Raw genomic sequence first — 24,272 nt, forward strand, 5'->3', positions numbered from 1 at the left:
TCCTAGATTATTATATCAAGGTGATAAGATTACTCGAAGACTACTTCCGACCTCTGTATAACTAAAGATGGACGCAACAAAAAAAAACCAACTTTGTCATTTATTATAAAATAGAGCAAAGCGTAGTTAAGAAGAAAGTCTCAACCTAGACTGCCACCCATATTCCCGAGTAAAAAAAAACTCCGTGATTACCCGTTCCAACTGCTGGGACACCAATAAATTAACAAATAACTTTCTTACAAGAGAAAATTTATATAGATTTTGCAGATGCTCCAGCGGCTTATTGCTAGTATTCACTGTGAACTGGCAATGTAGAAGGATACGGTGAGTGTAGGGGGGCCAAAAGGAACTGGAGGGAAGCAGCTTTGTTAGGTGCGAGCTCTGAAGTGCACCGTACACATTTATATGCAGCACAAGATGGTGAGGAAACAACCCTTAACCTTTCTCCTTGTCATTTGGCACCAGCTACCAAGTACCAACACGGCCTCTAATTCCACAGTGCAACTTTGCAAAGCGCCCCCATCCACAGAAATCTTGTAAACTCCAAAACTTAGGTGAAAGGTTGGCAAGGACCTGTACCTGCAATGGAGCCACAGCCACAGCAGCAGCAAGCTGAGCTCAGCAGCTCGGATGGTCGTCGCCGAAGTAGCGGAAATCCAGAGATCGGAGATGGGAAAACCGGTGAGCTGAGCTGAGCTGAGCTCTCTCCTGCCAAGAATTCCCGGCAACAACAACAGCAACGTTGTTTGAGAAATCTGACGGCGTTTTTTGATGCTGTTCTTGTTGTGGTGCAGAAGAGGAGGTGGACGACTGCCCCATCGAGGAGGTCCGGCTGACGGTGCCGATCACCGACGACCCGGCATTGCCGGCGCTGACGTTCAGGACATGGCTCCTGGGGATCGTGTCGTGCGCGCTGCTGGCCTTCTCCAACCAGTTCTTCGGCTACCGGCAGAACCCGCTCTACATCTCGTCGCTGTCCGTGCAGATCGTCGTCCTCCCGCTCGGCAAGCTCATGGCCGCCTGCCTCCCCCGGAGGGTGCTCAGGGTGGCCGGCACGCCATGGTCGTTCTCGCTGAACCCGGGGCCGTTCAACCTCAAGGAGCATGTCCTCATCACCATCTTCGCCAACACCGGCTCCAACTCCGTCTACGCCGTCGGCATTATCACCATTGTCAAGGCCTTCTACCGCCGGGAGATCCACCCTCTTGCTGCCATGCTGCTCACTCAAACCACACAGGTACTTATGGCTGATAAGTTTGTGTCCTAAAAACTGTTCCCAAGTCCCAATCTGGACAGTGATTTTCAGTTCATGGTAATCTTTCTGTGGTGCTGATTAAATTTGCCGGGTTGTGTTGATTTTGTTGGTGTGTTTTGTGGCCAGCTGATGGGATATGGCTGGGCTGGCCTCTTCAGAACGTTTCTTGTGGACTCCCCCTACATGTGGTGGCCTTCGAACCTGGTTCAGGTTTCACTCTTCAGGTCTGCACATTTTCTTGGCTCTAAAGACTAACATGATTATTTACTAGAGGGTGATTGTTCACCGAACGACATATTAACAAACAGAAATAATTTTTAAATAAGATTTTTATATACATGTTCTTAGTGATTTAAAAGAAAGGTTGAAAAAAACCACGATAAAAGACTCAAAATCAACTCCAAATTTAATGTTGTCAATTTAAATTTTGGCTTATAAAAATAAAGAAAAGAGAAAAGACGATGGCGTAGATTTTTGCCACGGATTATCTACTTCATTACAAGAATAAATTAGATGGTTTGATAAATAAACTTAACAAATAACTTACGACAAACTATCTAAGCAATGCATGATAAGAAAGGCTTTTTTTTTTCGAAAACCGTATTTTTGGAGGCGTGGAACAAATAATCCACGACAATAATCTAACGAAGAAGCTGAAAATAATGAGTTGGGGGTGATTGTTTGGGTTTTTTATGAAAAAGTCAAATGATATATTTGCAAATGAAAAATAATCTGTGAATAATATATATATATATATTCTTAACGATCTAAAAGTTAAGGCTAGAAAATAAACTTCGGTGAAAAATCTTTAAAATCGACTTCAAATTTAAAATTTAAAATTCAAATCTTGGCTTATAGGTATAAACAGAAACAAAACGATGGGAGTGGACTCAGTAACAATTAACTGATTGATGAAGTAAATGTTTTTAAGATTTTGATTGATTCAGAGCTCTGCATGAGAAGGAGAAGAGGCCCAAGGGAGGGATGACGAGGCTGCAGTTCTTCCTGACCGTGCTCATCACCAGCTTCGCCTACTACATTGTGCCAAACTACCTGTTCCCGACCATCTCCACCATCTCGCTGGTGTGCCTGGTGTGGAAGAAGTCCGTCACAGCGCAGCAGATCGGCTCCGGCGTGTACGGCCTCGGCGTCGGCTCGTTCGGCCTGGACTGGGCCACGGTCGCCGGCTTCCTCGGCACGCCGCTGTCGACGCCGGCGTTCGCCATCGTCAACATCATGGCCGGCTTCTTCCTCATCGTGTACGTGATCGTGCCGGCGGCGTACTGGACCGACGCGTACGGCGCCAAGCGGTTCCCGATCATCTCCTCCCACGTGTTCACCGCCAACGGCAGCCGGTACGACGTGAACCAGGTGCTCGACCCGGCGACGTTCAAGTTCAGCCAGGCCGGGTACGACGCCGCCGGCAAGATCAACCTCAGCATCTTCTTCGCCTTCACCTACGGGCTCAGCTTCGCGACGCTCGCCGCCACGCTGTCCCACGTCGCGCTCTTCCACGGCGGGTCCATATGGCGGCAGACCAAGGCGACGGTGAGCAGCCAGGCCGGCGACGTGCACACCAGGCTGATGAAGAGGAACTACGCGGTGGTGCCGCAGTGGTGGTTCCAGGTCATGCTGGTCCTCGTGCTCGGCCTCTCCGTGTTCACCTGCGAGGGCTTCGGCCAGCAGCTGCAGCTCCCTTACTGGGGCGTCCTCCTCGCCGCCGGCCTCGCCTTCTTCTTCACCCTCCCCATCGGTATCATCACCGCCACCACGAATCAGGTGACTGATTAACGCAACGCTCCGACGATTTCACTTCAGATGAATCTGTGATCGATCAACTAATTGGTGTTCTTGAAATCATGGACAGCAACCTGGGCTGAACGTGATCACCGAGCTGATCATCGGCTACCTGTACCCGGGGAGGCCGCTCGCCAACGTCGCCTTCAAGACGTACGGCTACATCAGCATGTCTCAGGCGATCATGTTCTTGGGGGACTTCAAGCTGGGACACTACATGAAGATCCCGCCGCGCTCCATGTTCATCGTCCAGGTGATTGCATCGGAACGACCGACATGATCGATCGATGATCAGAATGCGTGTGAATTTTTGTTGTGATGGCGGCGGCCGGCGATGTTGCTCAGCTTGTAGGGACGGTGTTGGCGTCGTCAGTGTACTTCGGGACGTCGTGGTGGCTGCTGGAGAGCGTGAGCAACATCTGCGACCCGACGAAGCTGCCGGAGGGGAGCCCGTGGACGTGCCCCGGCGACGACGTCTTCTTCAACGCGTCCATCATCTGGGGGGTGGTCGGCCCGCTGCGCATGTTCGGCCGCCTCGGCCTCTACGCCAAGATGAACTACTTCTTCCTCGCCGGCGCGCTGGCGCCGGTGCCGGTCTGGGCGCTTTCGCGCGCGTTCCCTGACAAGGCGTGGATCCGGCTCATCAACATGCCGGTGCTCCTCGGCGCCACGGGAATGATGCCGCCGGCGAGGTCGGTGAACTACCTCATGTGGGGCGCCGTCGGGCTCGCCTTCAACTACGTCGTGTACCGCCGGTACAAGGGCTGGTGGGCGCGGCACAACTACGTGCTGTCCGCCGGGCTGGACGCCGGCGTGGCGTTCATGGGGATCCTCTCCTACGCCGTGCTGCAGTCCAGGGGCATCAATGGCGTCAGCTGGTGGGGGCTGGAGGTCGACGACCACTGCGCCCTGGCTCGCTGCCCCACGGCGCGGGGAGTCAGCGCCCCCGGCTGCCCGGTGCAGTGACAGTGAGTGAGTGGACAAAGGCTTAATAAAGCTGGGTTGGTAACTAAAATAGTCTGATTATAGTATCTCCTAAAATTCATACATGATCATGACACAAAGGTGAGATTAGAGATGATCAGCATTGTGTAATTGTGTATACACCAAGTCGCCGTATGTATTTAGGAATCATACATGCTCCAATGCCGTATGAGCTCTAGAATGGATTGAATTTAGTTAACAAATACAAGTTTGAGGCACAATTGTCGAGTACTCGAGTTGTTCAGTCCTCAGGTCCTACACAATGTAACATTCTCTCACGCATGGTCACAGAACAGAATACTAAAATGACACAAAACTAACAATACTGGAATTCTAGAATTCCATCATCCCAAACAGACTAACCGTCATTACAGTCTAGTCTGGAACTCGCCACCACCATTCTGACCAACCGTTGAAAACTGTTTTAAGCATACGGGTGGATGTTCATCCCATGTGCTTGTATGTCATCGAAATAGTCGTTAAAAATATGAAAAAATTTGATAAGATAGATTAATATGAGTTATATCACTCCACAAACATGCAATTTTAAATTTAACATCTATAAGTTATAGCAAAAATAATAAAAATAAACTAAAACTAGTATAAGTACATTCATAATTATTTTTGCTATTATTGTTACCATATGTACAAGTTAAATTTAAGCTTATATGTTTGTAAAGAGATATAACTCATTCGTATCTATCTTACCAAAAAATTTTATATTTTTTATGATATTTAAATAACAAGCAAGTAATAGATGGATATCCATTAAAAAACTATATCCCATCATGTATGCACGGTGTAATCCACAGATCTTTAGATGCAGAGTCTGTGTGTCTGGAGGCGGAGTGCCGGAGATGCCGCGTGCACAAAGAACGGATCCGAGATGACGTCGCGCCACACGCCATGCTACTAGAGATGACAATTTGGGTACGTGTACCTGGCCGGGTACCCAACCCACTGAGGACGGGTACGGGATGGGTAAGGATATAATTTTTTACCTGTATCTGATCCGAACCAACACGGTATAAGCATGGGTATTTTTCTCCACCTTAACCTGTCGGGTATCGAACATAGTCCATATATTGAATTTTGGCTAAAACCTTATTATGTTCATATAATAATATTTGCGATGTACTCTATTTTAGCTTAAAAATTTTGATGTGACATATGTCTTAAACTTTTAATGTATGAATTTTTAATGTGTGATGTAATATTGAATGGTTGAATCTGAACATTAGATAATGTGCTATGTGTTATTATTATTGCTATGATTAGTTTGTTGTATTTATTGCAATATTTTATTATAAGCAATATGTTGTATCTATGAAATTTTTTATGTGTGATGCAATATGTTTAGTTTGTTGTATATGTTAAATGATTATTTTGATGTGTTTTTACATGTGAAATGGTAGACCTGATAGATACCCGATACCCGCCTGGTACCCGATGGATACGGATACTTGTATCATATTTTACCCGTAGGTACGGGTATAGATAGATAATTCTACCCGTAACTTTTAAGTGGTGAACGAGTAATTGCTCCACCACACCCACACCAAACGGACCCGTTTGCGTTGCAGACCGAGCTGGTACAAATATTTTCTCATTGTCCCGTAGGAGTGCAGGCTGTGCAGCCCAAAGTCCAATTGCGAATCGGATTCTGCTTTCATGTGACGGGCCGTGGCTGTGGTGTCGGCGCGGTTTTGGGCCCGTGACTTTTTGACTGGCAGCGTGATTAATAATGAGAAAATTGGTGATTCGAAGTCAAACACGCTGAAGTATGTCTGCAGTTACTATACGCTTTGTGCATATCAGAGGAAGCTTCCCTCGCTTGACACGGCATGATTAGTTACATAAACAAGTAAAACAAATTAGGCTTATAAAGGTGTGGCATGCGAGTGATAATTCTACATGCTGTCGTAGGCCGTTGTGCAAGTCAAAATAGTGCGGCCATATCACGTTACGTATGTACGGCACCAATTACCAAACGATAATGGACAAATACATTTGCATGTAAGGCACTAGGAAGGGCTAGTCTTGTCATTTAGATTTATCTTTTTATGGATTATTTTTCATGATACTAAAGTTATTTTAACAAAATTATCGTAAGATTGTATATTTAAGATATACTGTAGATTTAGAAATAACTTTATCATAAAACTACTATGTAAACCAATATATCTTGAAACTATATATTAGGTAGCATCTTCTTTTTGTAAAACTACATATTCTACATGACATTATTAATATTTTAGTATATATTTGATCATTCGTCTCAAAAAAGTTCTATAAATACTATTTACTTTGTTGCAATTAAAATTTATTACTTAATATATTTTAATTATGAATTATATTTTTGTGAATTTTCACTACATTTTTAATAAACCGAATAATCAAACATGCCTAATAATTTCAATGGCAGTATCTAGTAAAATACGGATGGGTGCTTTTATGGTATTATGGCTTAAAATCTATAGTTTATAATAATTTTACCAAGTATATGCTGTTTTGTGAAACATACAGTTTTGGTCGTTACCATCAATCACCCGCTGTTTGAAAAATGTCGCATTCTCATTTTGTATAAGTCAACGAAACCGATGTTTCTATTCCTCTATTTTTTATTTAATGTTATTGTCTTTTGGATCTATATTTGATTATTCATCTACTAAAAAATTATATAATTATTAATTATTTTGTTATTATTTATTTGATTACTATAGGAATTTTAAGCATGACTTATAATTTTGTATATTTGCATAAAAATTTAAATAAGGCAAATAATTAAATATAGGTATAAAAGTCAATAACGTTAAATGAAAAAAACGAATGAAAAATAACTTTCTTACCCGCTTAAAATTATATACTCTTTATCATCAAAAATGTAAAAGGACATGATGTGCCACGCTACTTATTGTTTCATCACCTTGCTGATATATATCAACTTCTACACGAGGAACCTGTCAAAGTTGTCCTCATACAAGCTGCTTTGATTTTACAAATCAATATCTTCAATGCTTAATTATTTTTCTTTGACCAGATGCACTTAATCCCAACGGTACTGAACTCCCTCGTCTCTTATGCCACCTTTACTATCTGTAAGCATTCTAAAACACAAATTCTCCAATGGTCTAGCTCTTAGCAAATAGCTCATAATATAAATGATCCTACAATTCATTCTCACTTGACATTAAAATATATGCAAGAGACTATCTCTTGATTAAGAGATATCTTTTATCTCTCTTCTATTAAAAAATTGTATAGTACATCTATAGATACCCATCGGAGAGGCCTTAGACACTCACACTCCTTTAGTTTAGATTAGTAAAATACTCAAGCTAATCTAAACTAAAGCCTAAAGGAGTGAGTCTCTTATCAAAAAAAAATCATATGATGTAAAAATTATATTACTCCTTTAGATTAGTAATATACTCCACTCCCACGTGTAAGCTAATCTCCACTCCTTCACACGTGGGGGAACCCGCTTCTCAAGCTATACGAAACAGTTTCATGAAAAAAAATCTATAAAAGCTAATCATATGATATTTTCAGAGTAAGTTGCGCGATAGCCTCAAATAACTATTAAAAGGGTCCGCCTACTGAAAAAATGTTTGAAAATTTTAATTTCATCCATCAAATCCAATCACTTTTATTAGATGATAATTTAAAAATATGCATGCAAGTAAAAAATCTCTACACGCCCTTCCCTCAACTCTTGTATGCATTGCGCGTGTGTTTGACAGAAAAAATCGTTTGATCAATAATAAAAGTGCTATTAAAAAGTCGTGATCTATTAGTTCTTCAATCTCAGCTATCTCTGTACCACCAAAACACTTATACTTAATAAATTAGTGGTCAAAAGGATGTGTATTGTTTAGTCAATATAGTTGATTGCTTAAAAATAGTGTTGGAGTGTTTGGTTACACCTTGCAACACTTTTTTTTTAGCAAAAGTAATACACATTCGACTAGTATACTATAGGATAAGAGGATTAGAGAAGAGCTTTTGGACTCTAGCCTTAATTGAGTAATTATCATGTTATTAGATCAAGGCCGTTAGAGCATGTACAATATCAAGCTATAAACCAAGCATATTTTAAATAGATAAGAGGGAGAGAGAAGAGAGGTGGGCTACCAATTTGTAGCCGCCTGCATACGGACTTCAAGACAAAATATATGTATGATATATAGGACCATGCATTGATGTTTTATAAGTATATTATATAGTTAGCTGTTAGATTAACTATAGTATATAATATATGAATTGGATCTAACCGTTACATATACTATTGAACTTGCTCTCAATCCACCGTCTCCGGCGGTTTTGGAACCGCCGTTCTTTTCCGGAAGCCATCAACCTCCTTGGCTCCTTGCCAAGATTCGGGGAATCCCCGAGGTTTCAAAGGCGAAACGACGGCGACCTTCCTCCCACGCGGCGCGGCGGGGAGCGCACCGACGACGACGACGAAGACGAAGGCCGACACGAGGCGGGTCACGCGCGCGCCGGAAAAGGCGACGGCGCCGGCGAATTTAATATTCGTGTGGGGGTACGCATCATCATCATCGCCGCATCAGTTGGTCGATGCCTCTGTGCTTCTTCCTCTTCCTCCTCGCTTGCGCGCGCGTTGACGAAATCTCGCGTCCATGTGGCGGTGGGTTTGACTTGATCCAACCAAGAACGCGACATTGGAGGCCGTACGGAGTAGTATATAACTCGAGAGCTGCGAGTTTCCGCTCGCGGTTGGCTCCCGTCTCGTCCCTGTTTCCAGTCGTTGGCTCTGGCGTGCGTGCGCGATTACTCCTTCTTGCTCGAGTCGTCGTTGCGTGTGAAATCTGATCTAGCTGTGTCCCCCCGCGTCGATGGATTTCCTGCGTGGAAAAGGGGGAATGATCCGCGGAAAGTAGGCGCTGCGCTTTTTGTTCTTGTTACGCTGGGATTGTTTGTTGGGTAAACAAGAAGTGGGAGTTTGATCTCGGGTGGCCGCGGGAGAGTTCCTTGCTACTTTGATCTTGGATTTATCCTGCCTGATTCCGTTCGGGATTGGGGGAAGGGGCGAGCTGTGATTGGTTCCCACCACTTCTTGCCGTTTCTTGCTGCTTCTTGGGGTGAGTTCAAGTCGAGATGAGGCTAAATGTTCGTGTTGTCGAAGCCCGGAACCTGCGGGCCATGGATTCCAACGGGTTTAGCGATCCGTATGTGAAGCTGCAGCTCGGGAAGCAGCGGTTCAAGACCAAGGTGGTCAAGAAGAACCTGAACCCGACTTGGGATCAGGAATTCAGCTTCTCCGTCGTCGGCGATGTCCGGGATGTGCTCAAGCTGTATGTATATGATGAGGACATGATTGGAATTGATGATTTCCTGGGGCAAGTGAAGGTGCCATTGGAGGATGTGCTAGCTGCTGAGAACTACTCACTCAGTTCGCGGTGGTTTCAGCTTCTTCCGAAGGGCAAAACGGACAAGGCGATTGACTGTGGTAACTGATTGAGATTTCTCTTGTTCTTTTGCCCGTGATCTGTGTTATGTCAATTCAGGCCTTTTGCTTTATTCATGTGAATTCAGTGTTTTGGCTTTTGAAAGTTGCGGCGGCGGTATTCATATTATTAGCGCTACAAACAGCCAGAGATGTATGAATTCTATGTGGTTTCATTGTGCGAAAGGTGTGCTAATCACTTTATTCTTTCTTTTTTGGTTTCAACTTGCAGGAGAAATTTGTATTGCAATGTCTTTGGAAACAGCTGGAGCCACACGCTCATTGTCCGATGACCTTGTTAGTGAACTAACTGACATGCAGAAAGATTGTTCTCTATCAAGTCAGAGCACAGGATCATCTGTTGCATTATCTTATCAAGGAAGTGAAGCTTGTCAAGAAGAAAGTGTCAATGGGAATTCGGGCAGAGCTGATACCACTGAAGAGGACAACTGTATTCAAGATACTGACAAAAATCAAACTACTGCAGAAGAAAAAACCAATGGGATTCCTATTGCAGCTTCCAGTTGGAGTGAAGTTTCTAACACGGATAAGTCCAGTAAGCCATCGTTTGTTGATCGTTTCCGTCAAATGTTTGTCAGGAAAAGTGATGTTGTAACTACCCCCACGGTAATAACTGACAAATCTGAAGACATTCAAGAAGCAACAACAGGATATGAAGCTCCTGCAACTGCAAGCCATATTAATGGTGCGTCTACAGATGCTTCATTTGATGAACTATTGAAGTACTTTGAATCAAAGCATCAAGAGGTTGAAATGCCTGTAGATTTACAAGGAATTCTTGTTAACAAGGCATACATCACATCGCCTAGTGATCTGAACAATCTTCTCTTCTCACCAGATTCAAATTTTCGACAAACAGTGGTTGAACTCCAAGGTTGTTCTGATTTCAAAATGGAATCCTGGAAAATTGATAGTGATGGGGAGTCCTTGAAGAGAGTGATAACTTACACAACTGCACCATCCAAATTGGTTAAAGCTGTTAAAGCAACAGAAGAACAGTCTTATCTGAAAGCTGATGGAAAAGAATATTCAGTTTTACTGAGTGTTAGCACCCCTGATGTTCCATATGGTGCTTACTTTCGGACAGAGATTCTTTTCCGTATTTTGCCAGGCCCTGAACTTGATACTGAGCAACAGACGTCACATTTGGTAATTTCTTGGCGCATAAATTTTCTTCAGAGTACTATGATTAAAGGTATGATAGAAAATGGAGCAAAACAAGGGTTGCAGCAAAACTACGCCCAGTTTTCTGATTTTTTGTCAGAGAAGATCAAACCTATTGATGTAGAAGATGCTGGGTCTGACAAGGGACAGGTCTTAGCATCGTTGCAAGGGGGGAAGGAGTCCGATTGGAAGATAGCATTTCTGTACTTCTGCAACTTTGGTGTCTTGTGCTCTCTTTTTGTAGTCATATACATTACTGTGCATGTTCAACTAAGAAGTTCTGGTTCACATAAGGGGCTCGAGTTTCCTGGATTAGATCTGCCAGATTCTCTCAGTGAAATTGTCATGGGTGGACTTTTGTTTCTTCAATTACAACACATATTCAAAAAAATCTCGTGCTTTATTCAGGCAAGAGAACAAAAAGGTACATTTTCCCTCTCATCTTCAGTTTCATCATATTTCATCTCTAAAGTGTTGTAATTAAACAAATCTCTCTGGAAATGCAAGATTTCATGATTAAAGCCCATGCCTATACTTTTCATACTGAATTTCAGATGCAATTGATGTTTAGCACTAAATTTGTAAAAAGAAAAATAATGAATAAACTCCACTTCCCTGGCATCAACAAGTGATGCTTTTATTCTTTCTTCCTTCTGACACGTGAAGCTTCGGTCCTGACAGTATTTTATTTTCTTCAGAAACATATGACCGGAAACCATAATAATGTGATTTGAATTTCTTGATATAGTGCTTGGCCTTATTGAATCTTATACTCACAAATGTGTGCAGTTGGTGATCATGGTGTCAAGGCACAAGGTGATGGATGGTTGTTAACTGTTGCCTTAATTGAGGGAACCAAACTGGCTCCAGTCGACGCTACTGGTTTTTCTGATCCTTATGTGGTGTTTACTTGCAACGGTAAAACTAAAACAAGTTCAATCAAGTTCCAAACACTGGAACCTCAGTGGAATGGTATGTGTACGACATTACAGTTTCAGTTTGTTTTTTCCCATTTTTTATGTTTCTTTATTGAACTACGTGTTACCAAATAAAATGACTGGGTTTCCCTCGTTTTATTATAGAACAGAGGGCCATGTCACACACAGCTAAAATTTATCCCTATATCTTGCAGACATCTTTGAATTTGATGCCATGGATGATCCACCATCAGTGATGAATGTTCATGTATATGATTTTGATGGACCGTTTGATGAAGTTACCTCACTTGGACATGCTGAAATTAACTTTGTCAAATCAAACTTGTCAGAGCTAGCTGATGTATGGATTCCTCTTCAAGGTAACTTGGCTCAGTCCTGGCAATCAAAGTTGCACCTAAGAATTTTTTTGAGCAACTCAAAAGGAACAAGTATGGTTACCGAGTATCTGAGCAAAATGGAGAAAGAAGTTGGTAAGAAGGTGAGCTAACTTCCATCCTATTTCTAAGGAAGTATACTGGTACAGTGCAAATTTCCTATAGTCTGATTCAGTTAACTTCTGGCAGATGACATTGCGGTCTCCTCGAACTAATACTGCATTCCAGGAGCTCTTCTCTCTTCCAGCAGAAGAATTTCTCATTAGCAGTTTTACCTGCTGCTTGAAGCGAAAATTGCACACGCAGGTACTTCTCAAATTGCATATTACATGTATGATCGCTGTTATTTCACACTCCTTACTCTTTAGGAATGAATGGTAAATCTGGTACCAGTAATTTGGGACTTTGGGTGGATAACTTTTATCTTCTGTGAACATCTGCATTGAAATATAAGCTAAATTGAGGATTCTTTTGTGCAACTACTGCATATGTGATTCCAAATAGTAAATGAACAGTAGATGAAGCCAGCATCTCTTCTCTAATTTAGATAATCAGGTTCCAGTACCAAGTCAGTGCCATTGCCATATAGGAGTGGTATCAGTTAGATTTGTTTGTGATCAAATTCTTAGATAGATTCCTGTGCTCTCTTATGAAGGATTCATTTTTTGTGCTTCTGATTTCAGGGCCACCTGTTCTTATCTCCAAGAACAATTGGATTTTATTCAAGCATGTTTGGCCGTAAAACAAAGTTTTTCTTTCTATGGGAAGATATTGAACAGATACATGCAGTACCACAATCAATATCATCATGGAGTCCATCCCTTGTAATAACTCTTCACAAAGGTAGAGGCATGGATGCAAAGCACGGTGCAAAGAGCATGGACAATGGAAAGCTAAAGTTTTGTCTGCAGTCTTTTGCATCATTTAATGTGGCCAATAGGTAAGTGTCTATTTTCTTCGAGAGCAATTTTATCATCCTTGAGGAGGTACCAAAAGATACGACTGTTTTCTATGTAAAATTTGATACTATTCTTAGGTACTAGAAGATACTAAATTTTACATAGAAAAAAGTGGTACCTCATGTTATCTCCTCAAGGATGGAAAAAAAAAAACTCTTTCTTTAAATATCATGGAGTACTAAATATTTCCTTTAGCAAACTTAAAACAAACCCGCCTAAAGAGTTTTTCTGTTAAAACTGCATGTATAAACAATCAAATCATCTGCATTGATCCATATAGTACCTTGAAATCTCCTTTGAATGGAACAACCTTGAAATCTCCTTTGAATGGAACATGTGGCTCTTGACAGTTTACACTAGTCATACTAGATAATTATTTGGTTCTTTACAGGACAATCATGGCCTTATGGAAAGCAAGATCTTTGAGTACTGAGTACAAAATGCAGATTGCTGAAGAACAATCCCGAGGTAATGATACTCTTCAAAGTGAGGACAGTGGAATATTTGTTGGTGTCGAGGATGCAAAGAGCCTTCAGATGAATGAGGTTTTCTCCTCATCGATTTCTGCCAATGTAAGTTACTTAACTATTACAGGCCATGACGATTTGAGATTACACATATAATTTTGCCAGCTATTTATAATGCAGTTTCATTAGAAGATCTGAACTGACATAGATTCTTGCCAGATGGCCTCGCTAATGGAAGTGTTTGGAGGTGGTTCTTTCGAGATGAAAGTCATGAATAAAGTTGGATGCCTAAATTATTCTGCCACACAGTGGGAATCAGATAAACCTGATGAATATCAAAGGCAAATTCATTACAAATTTAGCAAGAAGTTGTCTCCCATTGGAGGCGAAGTGACTGGAACCCAGCAGAAATGTCCTATGCCCAACAAGGCAGGGTGGATTATTGAAGAGGTGATGGAACTGCAAGGAATCCTTTTTGGTGATTTTTTCACGGTATGTACATATACTTGAGACTTCTCTTAGTGTTTCCCTACTCAGCTTGAATGTTTTTTTATTTTTATGGTTTGACTTTGCTGAAGCTAACCCCTCCACCATTGCTCCTCTGGTGCTTCAGAGGTTAGCTGTTGTCGACTTGTCACCAGGGAAATTTAGTTGACCCTGACTGAGCAAAATAGTCCACTGTGCACGGTTATACTAATTGGCAGGTTGACTAAGACTAGCACAATCTTACAAAAAAGTTCCGTTGAAAAATAAAAACTGATCCTATTATTTACTTTCACGATTTTTGTTTACACCAATTGAAAAGGTATTTGTTGAATAGATGATTTTTTGTGATTCAACTAGTCATCGTGCTTACTTTCTGCATTGAACCAGAACAAACACTGTAAATGATCTGTTCACCTGACTTGTGCATGCAGATTCATATACGGTATCAGATCGAAGATCTTGCACCTAAGCAGAGGGCGTGTAGTGTTCAAGTCTTTCTTGGGATTGAATGGTCGAAGACCACTAGGCACCGAAAGAGAATCGAGAAGAGTGTTCTTTCCGGTTCATCAACTCGCTTGAAGGAGATGTTCGTGCTAGCATCAAAGCAGCTACCACACGCCAGATAAGAATTCTCACCTGTTTCAGTCCTGTGGATAATACTGAACGACTGAACATTTGTTGGACACCCTGTGTATACATTGTTTGATTGAAGATAGACAAGATTCATTTGTTGGACAAATTTAGACTTCAGAGTTAGTTTTGTAGATTCTTCAATAGCTTAGGCATTGTGATGGATTTTTTGCTTTAGATCACAATGCCAACTCAGAGTTTGTTGTCATAGATCATATACAGCTGCAGTTTGCGTGGACATTTAGATACCACACTAAGTCTACAAGCCTAATTGCATGGACATGACGTGATGAGCTATAATCTGGCTGGACCCTGCAGTTTTTCTATGTATTTTACACCTTTTCCATTGATGTATATAGGATAATAGTGTTTTGTCATTTGTTTCTTTTGTACCATTGAGCTGTACAAAAGCAGAAATAAGTGGTGATGCAATAAAGTTGTGAAATACACAAAAAGGAGATATCTCCAACCGCATTTGCTTGTGTTCATCTGTCATAGATCTTGTCTGTTCTCCTCTTCAGTATGGCCTTTATAAAAAAAACATCAGGATGGCGAAGGCTCAGATATTTTCTCAAGCCAAAACAATGAGTCGAACAGGCCTCCTGTTTTTAATCTGAAAAGGACCAGCACTATTCTTATCCAATCTGAGGCCCTGTTTAGTTCCTAAAAATTTCGGTGCTCATCCGTCACATCGAAGAACATATGTATAGATCATTAAATATAGTTAAAAATAACTAATTATCTTAGTTTGGAAGGAATTTACGAGATGAACCTTTTGAGCCTAATTAGTCAATGATGGATTAATTAGGCTTAAGAAATTGGTCATGTGGTTTCCCGACACCCTATGTAATTAGTTTTTTAATTAGTCGTTAAAATATCTTTCAATGTTCCATCAAAATCTGATGTGACACCCAATCTAAACTTTTCACGAACTAAACAAATCCTGAGCAAAGCAAAACTGGACTCAAGTCTCCAACAGCATTTTTCAGTCAAGATTCAAACGGTGCTGACGCGACATTGCAACCTGTGATCTCCAAGAATCCGGCTGCATCAGATATTTTATGAAGATAATGGGAATATCTGGCTTATCCTAAGAGAAGTTGAAACTTGAAACTACTGGAGCAGCCTCAAGTACTCAACGTGAAAAGAGTAAAACAGGAAGGGTTGCAGATCAGATAGCGGCTGAAAGAAGCATCTACCGCAGTAATTTCTGGGTTCGAATTTTTCACTACCTATTACTCCTATAAATGTTTTGCAGGCTATTTATATGTGTTTGTCCATTACAATTTAATTTGTGAGCATCAACATTCAGGTCGATTCTACCCTAAACAGCAATTACCAATCAGATTGGCTGCCGGCTGATTTAGGATCCATTCAAAACACACCTGATTTAAAATCCAAATAAAATACCCATCTGATTACTCCACCAGGTAAGCACCGTAAGAGCGAGTTTTATAATAGAGATAAATAGCATCTCTAATTTTATTAATATAAATAACTCATTAATTAAGAGGTGATATATATCACTCTATAGTACATTAATTTCAACCGTTAATTGGCTATTTACTTTTTCTATCTTTTCTTTTTCTTTTAGAGATTGTGTTGACCCTACCCCTTGCATGAGAGCAGGGGTGGACCTAACCCAAAAATCGAGCGAAAGCACCTTATTAGAATGGTTAATATACTAAATTTTTTTACTTAATTATACATTACTCATACACTAGTATTAAAGTGGGGTCATAAGACCCCACTCTCGGCCCTGCACGAGAGGCAGCTCATTTTGGGCCTTTTCGTTTTACACGAATTTTATAGGAATTTCAGAGGAAACAGTTCAATTTCTCTAATTTTCCTATAAAAATCTTTTAAAACGAAGAGGCCCTTCCTCTTTTCTCCTTGTTCCCCCACTTTACCATTTAATCTTTAGTATCTTAGGGTCTGCGTTAAGAAACTTATACTTGCTCTAATATAATCAACTAAATTCTTGGCCCTATTATAGGTCTATTTGAGACACATTTACTATTTGTGTTTGCTCAAAAAAAAAACAGTAGTATTTGTGAACTACAGGTCAATTGGTTAGGTTTACTGTGGTTAGATAAAAGTTCTAGATTTAATGTGAGTCCTATACTTTATACGGATACTTATATTTATATTTATAAGTAATTATTTTTTAAATGCTAGGCAACATATCCGTTGAAAACGATATGTTCATTGTGAATTTATCGATATCAAGATATGCCAACCCTTTTTTCAAATATGCTCAGAGCTGTAGGGAGTGCAACTACATTTGTACTACTTTTACACCTCAGAAGCATTCAAAATTTTAGAATAGGACTCTTATACTTCTATTTCACAATTATTTATATGGTCATGGTGAAAAATGAAACTAGACGCGGCTTTACTCAAAGAAGCAGCCCACGACGGCAGTAGTAGTAGTGCTAGTGCTCAAGTCTTTCCTGCCTTTGTGTGTGTCGTGCTGCCACTGGACCGGCCGGCCTCACCTGGGCCATCCGGCCAGCCACTCCAGCCGAAGATGAGATGAACACACAACCAGCCGAGCCCTGATCGTCCCATCCAACCATGGCGATCGACAGGCAGACACACGCATTTGCAACGAGCCACGCACGGAGTTAATGGCGAGGTTGGCCGCCGCTCCCACCACCTCCACCACCCCGGCGATGCGGACAACGCCGTGTGGGCGCCCACCGGTGACAAGCACGTCGCCGTCGCCGTCGTCCCCCCATGTGACTCGCCACGTAAAACAACAAACAACGGAGCCGCTTCCTCCTCACAAAAGTTCTCTTTTTATTTTGGCTCATGAGGCTCTCTAGAGATACCCTCCCCCAAAATATCGTCCATCCCTTCACGCCACTAGAACATTCCTCCCTCTTCCTCTTCTTCAGAAATTCAATAAACAAAATTGTGCTGTTTTTGTGTATTACTTGTTATTGTTTCATGTTTTTTTTGTTTGTATTTGTTTTGGTGTAAGAAGGTATTTAAAGAGGAAGAAAAGGCAAAAGGAGAGGAGCTTTTTTTGGGCAATGATTTTTCTTTTTTTTTTTCGTTCTCATAATCATCTCTTCTTCGCTTTCCAAAAGCCTGTACACAGAAGTGCTACACCTCCATCGATCGGAGCACTCTGCAAATATTTACACGGTACAACAACACGAGAAAGAAGGAAAAAAAAAAGGCCACTCGGAAATGGTAAAAACATGAGAAAGATGTGAAAAAAAATTAGGAAATGAAGGGAAAAAAAGAGCACTAAATGGAGCTAGCACTAGAGCTAAATGAGCCTCTCTTAATTTCCTACGCGCACACGGCAAGGCCACCCCAAGCTGGCCCAGTGGCGGAAGCGGTGAAGAGAAGGGAGATCTCTCTAAATCCGGGCGAAATGGAGGGTGGCCGGAGACGGCGACGGCGAGGGTGCTTCGTTGGCGGCGGGGAGGAGGCGGTGGCGGCAGAGCGGGCAGGTGGCGTGGTCGTAGTCGAGCCACTTCTCGAGGCAGGCGCGGTGGAAGAGGTGGCCGCAGGGGAGGCGGTTCACCACCGACTCCGGCTCGAACCGCGCCAGGCAGACGCGGCAGTCGGGCGCCGACCCAGCCCGCCGCCGCCCGAACCTCGCTGGCCTGAACCTGCTCCGGAACCTGTCCGCCAGGCTCGGGCCCCCCGCCGCCGCCGCGGCCGCGGCGGCCGCGGCCGCGATCGCCGCGAGCTGGTCGTCGCCGTCCTCCCACGCCGGCGGCACGGGGAGGCCGAGGAACACCAGCGCGGCCCGCACCATGTCGGCCAGGATGGCGATCGACACCGCCGTGTTGTACAGCAGGTACGCCACGAGGCTGTCCTTGGGCGCCGGCATGCTCGAGATGCCCATCTCGGCGGCGGCACAGACCCCCTCCTCTTCGCCGATCCGATCCGATCCGTGGGGGGGAATGGTTAGATCGATCGATTGGAGCGCGAAATTGCGGAACCGCGACGAGGGTTTCAGATTTGGGGGGTGGCTGCCGCCGCGGAGGACTGGATTGTAATTTCTGGTTTTTACGGGGGGCGAAGCGGAGTGGTGGAGACGGAGATGGTAGTGGACACAGTGGGAGGAGTCGAGGTATTTATAGACGCTTCTAGAGTTTGGGCGCGGGTGGTCTCCTCCCGCTCTATCACTACGGTTAGAGAAAACCTGAAAGGCCACGGTTTTTTTATTTGTTACTGCGGGCAGTGACACGTTGTACTGCGTCCGCAGATGGCGTTTTTTACTGCAAAGATTTTTTTTTCCACCTTTGCAGTGAGCTGGCGAAAGCGTGGAATTCTATCAAATTTTGTAAGAGCAGGTGAGCGTAAGTCAGTTATAAATATATTTTAAAGAGATAAGATAGAAGAGAGAAAAGAGGTGGACTACTAATTTATAACCAGCTGCACACAGACTTCAAGACAAAGTGTGTATATGATATATGAGACCATGTACTAATGTTTTGTAGATAAATATTGTATAAATTGACCATTAGATTGACTATAGATAAATTGGATCAAGTAGTTGGCTATAATATTGAACTTGCTCTAACCAGCGGGTATATGGAGTACAAGTAAGGTTAAAAATAAATGGTTCGGAATTTTTTTTTTTTGGCTCTTGACTTGTTTTGGAAATAGAATAGCATATGCGTATGACATTTTTATGACATTTGAAATTTTTATATGCTCCACAAATAGCATATGCATTGACGAAACGATATGATTTATAGGTGTATTTATCTGTAAACTGATTCATTGACAAATGATAGCCTTTAATTGTTCAAACTGGGGTAGTAGTTAGTAGTAACCGACACGCATATTTTTCGGTGATTTATTTCTTTGTACTACTACCTTCCAGTTTTTGGTGCAGGATTTATTGTATTGCTCCTATGCAAGTTGGTGTACGGGTTGTCTAACTGTTGTTTGGGGTTGAAATGGTCTACGACCTACACTGAATTTACTGGTAATACTGGATAAGTCCTATTTAGTTTCTAAAAACTTTTTCAAAAAACTTTCCATCAAATCTTTGGACACCTAAATAGAATATCAAATATACAGAAACACGAGGAAAATTATGAGACAAATATTTCAGAGTGTGCTTCTAGGTGTTGCCACGCAGACCATTAACTGTATTACGACGGCTCAAATGGGCGTCCCTTATTTGATCGGTGTACAACTTACAGTTCACATCATGTTACCACCAAAAATCAGACCACTTTTCACAAAATCTGAACTTTTATGAACCAGTTTGGTAATACAAGCCTATCTTTTTTTAAGTTTTTAAAAAATAAAGTAAATTTTAGATTGTGTGATAAGATTTGTCTAGATTTTTATCAGGTTTTGCTGGTTTATAAATAGTTTTTGCGAAATCCGAAGACACCGCATTTTGGTGGTTTTTAATGTGTTATTAGGATTGTAAACCCTGCTCGCATCAGCTTATAAATAAGCAGGTATCATAGATTAAGGAAAATTGAGATTGATTTCAGTTATATTGTTTATTAAATGGTTAAACGGGGATTTCCAAATGTAATCGACCATATGGAGAGAGTTCATGTCGCACGTTGCTCGCATGGTACTATGCAACAATATTACAGTGACGGTCCATTCTCTGCAACGTTATGATCCAAATTGATCAAATGTATTCTTATTTGTACATACTTATGAAGGTATGAGAATTGAGAAAGTATCTCCATGTGAAACAGGGGTGTTGAAACATAAGTCAACATCATATTTTTCGTTTTTCTTATATTTATAAGCTAAAATTTTAATTTTTAACCTTCAATTTATAGTGATTTTATAGATTTTTTACTAAAGTTTCAGTCTTGGGTTTTAGATTGCTAAGAATACATATATAAAAGTTTCTTATAAGTTTTTTTTAAATATGACATTTGTCTTTTTTCATAAAAAATCAAACCACCACCCAAAGTAACTTTCCACTTTTTTTAAAAAAAGGTAAAAACCACCTCAGTAAAATACAATTATTTGTGCATTTTTTAAAATATACCTACACAAATGGGTGGCTAGATGTATTTGAAAAACTTAAAAGAATACTTATATTTGAATAAATGGAATCATCCTAGCCTTGCTTCAAGTCTTCCAAGTTCCAACGCACTCTTTCTGTCCCTAAATAATCGATACCGTTGATTTTTTATACATGTTTTACTATTCGTCGTATTCAGATTCTTTTGTAAAATATGTAAAGTTATATATATGCATAAAAGCATATTTAACAATAAATAAAATGATATAAAAATAATTAATAATTATGTAATTTTTTAATACTAGCGAATGCCCCATGCATTGCTATGGGTGAAATAAAATATGTTAGCATCACTTGTTTGCTTATTCGGAAAAATAATAGATATTCACTTGTTTAAATCAAATATTGGGATGTTTTATAATATCAGCATGTATCAGGGATCAATTTGTAAATTCTGTTAAATCTTTAGTGTGCTGCCAGATTCACTGTTATCATCACTAGTAAAAATAAGATAAATAGTCATGCGTGTATAAAAAGTTAATGACGTCAAATATTTGAAGAATGGGGAGCATGAATCAAAAACATACACGAGCAGTGAAATTCAGTTTCCAGATACGAATCATAGCAATTATTGTGACCCTCAGCTGAAGAGGTACGGTGCATGTCCCAAACAATTTTCCAGAGAAACGACCGAGTACCCGGGCATGGCCGTCACGCTGGATCATGACAATGGAAGCTTCTCCTGCTGCCTAGCACGCACGCACGCACGCACGCACGCACGCGCACACCAACCAACCAACCAACCAGGCGTACGTTTTTCCACTCGGGTAGTGTATTTGTTGTGTTGATGAGACGCGGACGGCGGACGGCGATTGATGGTTACATGTTGCGCACGGCGACCGTCAATGGATCGGAGGGCGCGCGGTGGCCTTGTCACGCGACGACGCACGTACGCGACCAGCCGTGCGCCCGCGCGCGCGGCGGGGGCCGGATGCTCGCCACGTCGCGCGCCGTGCCGCATGTCCCTTGTGCCGGGATTGCGCCACCTGTCCGCTCCTCTCGACCAGAGGCTCGTTCAAACCCCGAGTCCTGGTTGAACATGACGACTGGAAAAGGAGGAAGAAAATAACAGCATTTGTTGTTGTGGGCTTGATGTGATATGGAGCCGTAGAGATTAAAAAAAAATCTGTGCAACGCGGCGTCCCAATCGATTTTCTTTCTAACGTTGACATGTATAACTGTGTTTTCTTTTAATTTTTATATTACTAACATTAGAATTACTGGTTAAAAATCTATTTTAGAAGATAAAATGATAAATGTATATATAGATTTTTTTATAAGAGAATCGTTTAACAGTTTATAAAGTGTGCAATCAGAAATCGAGAAAAAAAATGCAATGTTAGTTTAGGCTTAATTTAAAAAAAAATATTTAGGTGATCGAGTATGCGATACGTGCGGGGCATCTCCGGTTAAGTTGCGCCGAGGAAGGTTATCTAACAACCAATCAAGGTGGGCAAGGTTTGCATGTGGACATAGGGATTGGAAATTGCCACTTGACGATTTAAATTCCGTGAAACTTTGCTTGGCGACGAGGGGGACGGCCGTTCTTGCGGTTGAAACCTCCGACACTGCGAATATGTTCGCATGATTTGGATGTACAAACCTGATAAATTAAGATTGGTGCTTGTGCTCGGCGTTAAGCAGATAATAATTAAAACATGAACTAGCCGGATCTGGTGTTGTTGTTGTATAGTCACATGCAAAGGGAGCGCAAAGTATTCCCTAAGCGACTCTAAGGAAAAGAGAGCTCGCGTAAATTTAGTAATTGCTTTCAAATGTAGGGATTTCAGGTCAGTTGGTGCATGGAATTTCTTTTAGACAACGAAAATCCATCTTTGTTTCAACGGAAGCAACACCAGGGAATTGTTTGGTTTATTCAAGAAAAAGTTAAACTACATATTAAAAATAAAAAAATAATGTATAAATAAAAAGCGGAACTATGGGCTGAACAAAAGGACACGTGATTTTTCCACCTCTAGTGATTAGGCCAAATTTCATGCACACATCTCATAACTTAGCACTAGCCAGGGCCATGTTCGTTTCTAGGGGAGAGTAACTTACCTGGCATAAAAAACGTAGTTATAAATTAGTACATGATTAGTTGATTATTAAAAAATATAAAATATAAAATATGATTTTTTTAAAACAACTTTTATATAGAAATTTTTTATAAAAAATACGTCGTTTAACAATTTGAGAAACGTATGCGCGGAAAACAAGTCGTAAGTTAACTTACCGGGCAATGAACGTGACCCTAGTAGAGTATCATAGTGTGAACGTTTAGAGGGACTCCTTTGATATTATTTTAGCATAATAATAATAATAATAATAATAATAATAATAATAATAATAATAATAATAATAATAATAACAATAACAATAAGAGGGTGTAAAAAAATGAATATCATAATACATGATTGGTATATATTCTTAAAGTTCCAAACGGTTGGGCAAGCAAATCCAGCTCAGTGCGATAAATCATAAATGGCCGCCGCGGCTGATTATTTATTCCTTAAGCGGGATTTTGTTCAGAGATTTGCTGGTATGGGCACATGTGGAGGCGCTAATCGATAATGCATGGGCGGAGGGTCAATTCATTGTATCAAAATTAGGTGCCCCTAGTGGACGTTATATTATCCTTGTTCTATGCTAATTTATTTGTGTTTTCTTATGAAAGACGCCAAATAAAATAACGTGCTTCGTCCAGAACAACATAGGATAATCTACTAATCATTACATAAAGCGCATCATTTATCCACCTCCACGAGATATTTTGTTAGGTTGATCAAGTTTTTTAGCGGTAGTTCTATACTTCTATATCCGTTTCCACTCTACTGATTGGTATCTTGGTCTGCAACATATCAATATACGCGCCTGCTACTCTAGGGTACACCGGTGCTGTTGGTAAAAAGAAAAACTTCGGCTGTGTTATTCCGACGATGAAAGATGAAAAATCATCTGATTTTTATAGCTATTTAATAATATTGACGATGAAATTAACTGATATAAAGTTAAAAATATTCTCTAAAAAGATAAGATGACGTATATGAAAACTTTTCGCCAAAAACACATCATTTATTACTTCAGAAAGGGTGCAGTCAAGAGCCGAGGAATAGCCTGCTAGAAGAACGTGACCTTTATAGTACTATTCTTGTCCCAAAATAATTTTATTTTTAGCACCTACCATTTTTCTCAAAATAAATTTAACCTCCTATTCTTACATTTATCCGTAAATCAATAAGTGTTATTTCTTTGAACTCCCTTACCAACCCAGAGTAAGTTTAATAAATGTCTAATCCCTCCATTTTATATCGTATGATTTTTTAGCTATGGTTCTATTCATCTATTAATCCACACATATATAGATTTATCATAATCCATATAAATTAAGATAATATTGAAAATTCTTACACCGTAAAATGAAAGCAGTATAAGTTTACTCTAGAGCTAATATATAGAATATATTAGCAGCATTAGCTATAAGTTTAGCTCCACTGTTATTTCTTCACCTATGCATTTAGTGCATATATCTTGGAGTACGGGTAGAATTAGCTTTTTCTTGAAAGCGAATGTTCCTTATGTTTTATTTTTCCTCTAACTTTTTTAAATATATTTATAGTTGACTTATTTTTCCTCTAGCTTTTTTAAATATATTTATAATTGACTTATAGTGTATTATTATACTCGCTT

The 24,272-nt window shown here is 40.9% G+C and overlaps 3 protein-coding genes across 5 annotated transcripts; 2 read left to right on the forward strand and 1 right to left on the reverse strand.

Moving 5' to 3' along the window:
- Positions 1 to 418: 418 nt before the first annotated feature.
- Positions 419 to 4,358, forward strand: LOC102708827 (oligopeptide transporter 5-like). Its single transcript, XM_006660181.3, has 6 exons — positions 419 to 681; positions 795 to 1,237; positions 1,382 to 1,479; positions 2,203 to 3,034; positions 3,123 to 3,305; positions 3,398 to 4,358. The coding sequence occupies exons 1-6, from the start codon at positions 585 to 587 to the stop codon at positions 4,016 to 4,018; spliced, it is 2,274 nt and encodes a 757-aa protein (XP_006660244.2). The 5' UTR covers positions 419 to 584; the 3' UTR covers positions 4,019 to 4,358.
- Positions 4,359 to 8,374: 4,016 nt separating this feature from the next.
- Positions 8,375 to 15,013, forward strand: LOC102721009 (C2 and GRAM domain-containing protein At1g03370-like). 3 transcript variants are annotated; one of them, XM_015840653.2, is made up of 9 exons: positions 8,375 to 8,582; positions 9,739 to 11,115; positions 11,481 to 11,663; positions 11,824 to 12,107; positions 12,193 to 12,309; positions 12,687 to 12,943; positions 13,354 to 13,534; positions 13,649 to 13,921; positions 14,347 to 14,860. In XM_015840653.2, exons 2-9 carry the CDS (start codon positions 9,756 to 9,758, stop codon positions 14,539 to 14,541), a joined length of 2,850 nt encoding a protein of 949 aa, XP_015696139.1. In that variant the 5' UTR covers positions 8,375 to 8,582; positions 9,739 to 9,755; the 3' UTR covers positions 14,542 to 14,860. The 3 variants fall into 3 exon arrangements, with proteins under 3 accessions (XP_015696139.1, XP_015696140.1, XP_006659530.1); XM_006659467.1 differs by lacking the exon at positions 8,375 to 8,582 and adding an exon at positions 9,158 to 9,509 and having other exon boundaries at positions 14,347 to 15,013; XM_015840654.2 differs by lacking the exon at positions 14,347 to 14,860 and having other exon boundaries at positions 8,375 to 9,509; positions 13,610 to 13,677.
- A 1,982-nt stretch (positions 15,014 to 16,995) lies between these two features.
- Positions 16,996 to 18,612, reverse strand: LOC102709107 (probable E3 ubiquitin-protein ligase XERICO). Its single transcript, XM_040526905.1, has one exon. The coding sequence runs from the start codon at positions 18,411 to 18,413 to the stop codon at positions 17,919 to 17,921; it is 495 nt and encodes a 164-aa protein (XP_040382839.1). The 5' UTR covers positions 18,414 to 18,612; the 3' UTR covers positions 16,996 to 17,918.
- Between the last annotated feature and the right edge of the window lie 5,660 nt (positions 18,613 to 24,272).

Source organism: Oryza brachyantha, chromosome 8, assembly GCF_000231095.2.
Source record: "Oryza brachyantha chromosome 8, ObraRS2, whole genome shotgun sequence".
In the NCBI taxonomy this organism is placed as follows: Eukaryota; Viridiplantae; Streptophyta; class Magnoliopsida; order Poales; family Poaceae; genus Oryza; species Oryza brachyantha.

Coding starts and splice junctions, on each gene's coding strand:
- LOC102708827 (XM_006660181.3), top strand. CDS start 585: ATGGAGCCACAGCCACAGCAGCAGCAAGCTGAGCTCAGCAGCTCGGAT. Junction 1,238..1,381: donor TGCTCACTCAAACCACACAG/GTACTTATGGCT, acceptor TTTTGTGGCCAG/CTGATGGGATATGGCTGGGC. Junction 1,480..2,202: donor GTTCAGGTTTCACTCTTCAG/GTCTGCACATTT, acceptor TGATTGATTCAG/AGCTCTGCATGAGAAGGAGA.
- LOC102721009 (XM_006659467.1), top strand. CDS start 9,158: ATGAGGCTAAATGTTCGTGTTGTCGAAGCCCGGAACCTGCGGGCCATG. Junction 9,510..9,738: donor GGACAAGGCGATTGACTGTG/GTAACTGATTGA, acceptor TTCAACTTGCAG/GAGAAATTTGTATTGCAATG. Junction 13,922..14,346: donor TTTTTGGTGATTTTTTCACG/GTATGTACATAT, acceptor TTGTGCATGCAG/ATTCATATACGGTATCAGAT.
- LOC102709107 (XM_040526905.1), bottom strand. CDS start 18,413: ATGGGCATCTCGAGCATGCCGGCGCCCAAGGACAGCCTCGTGGCGTAC.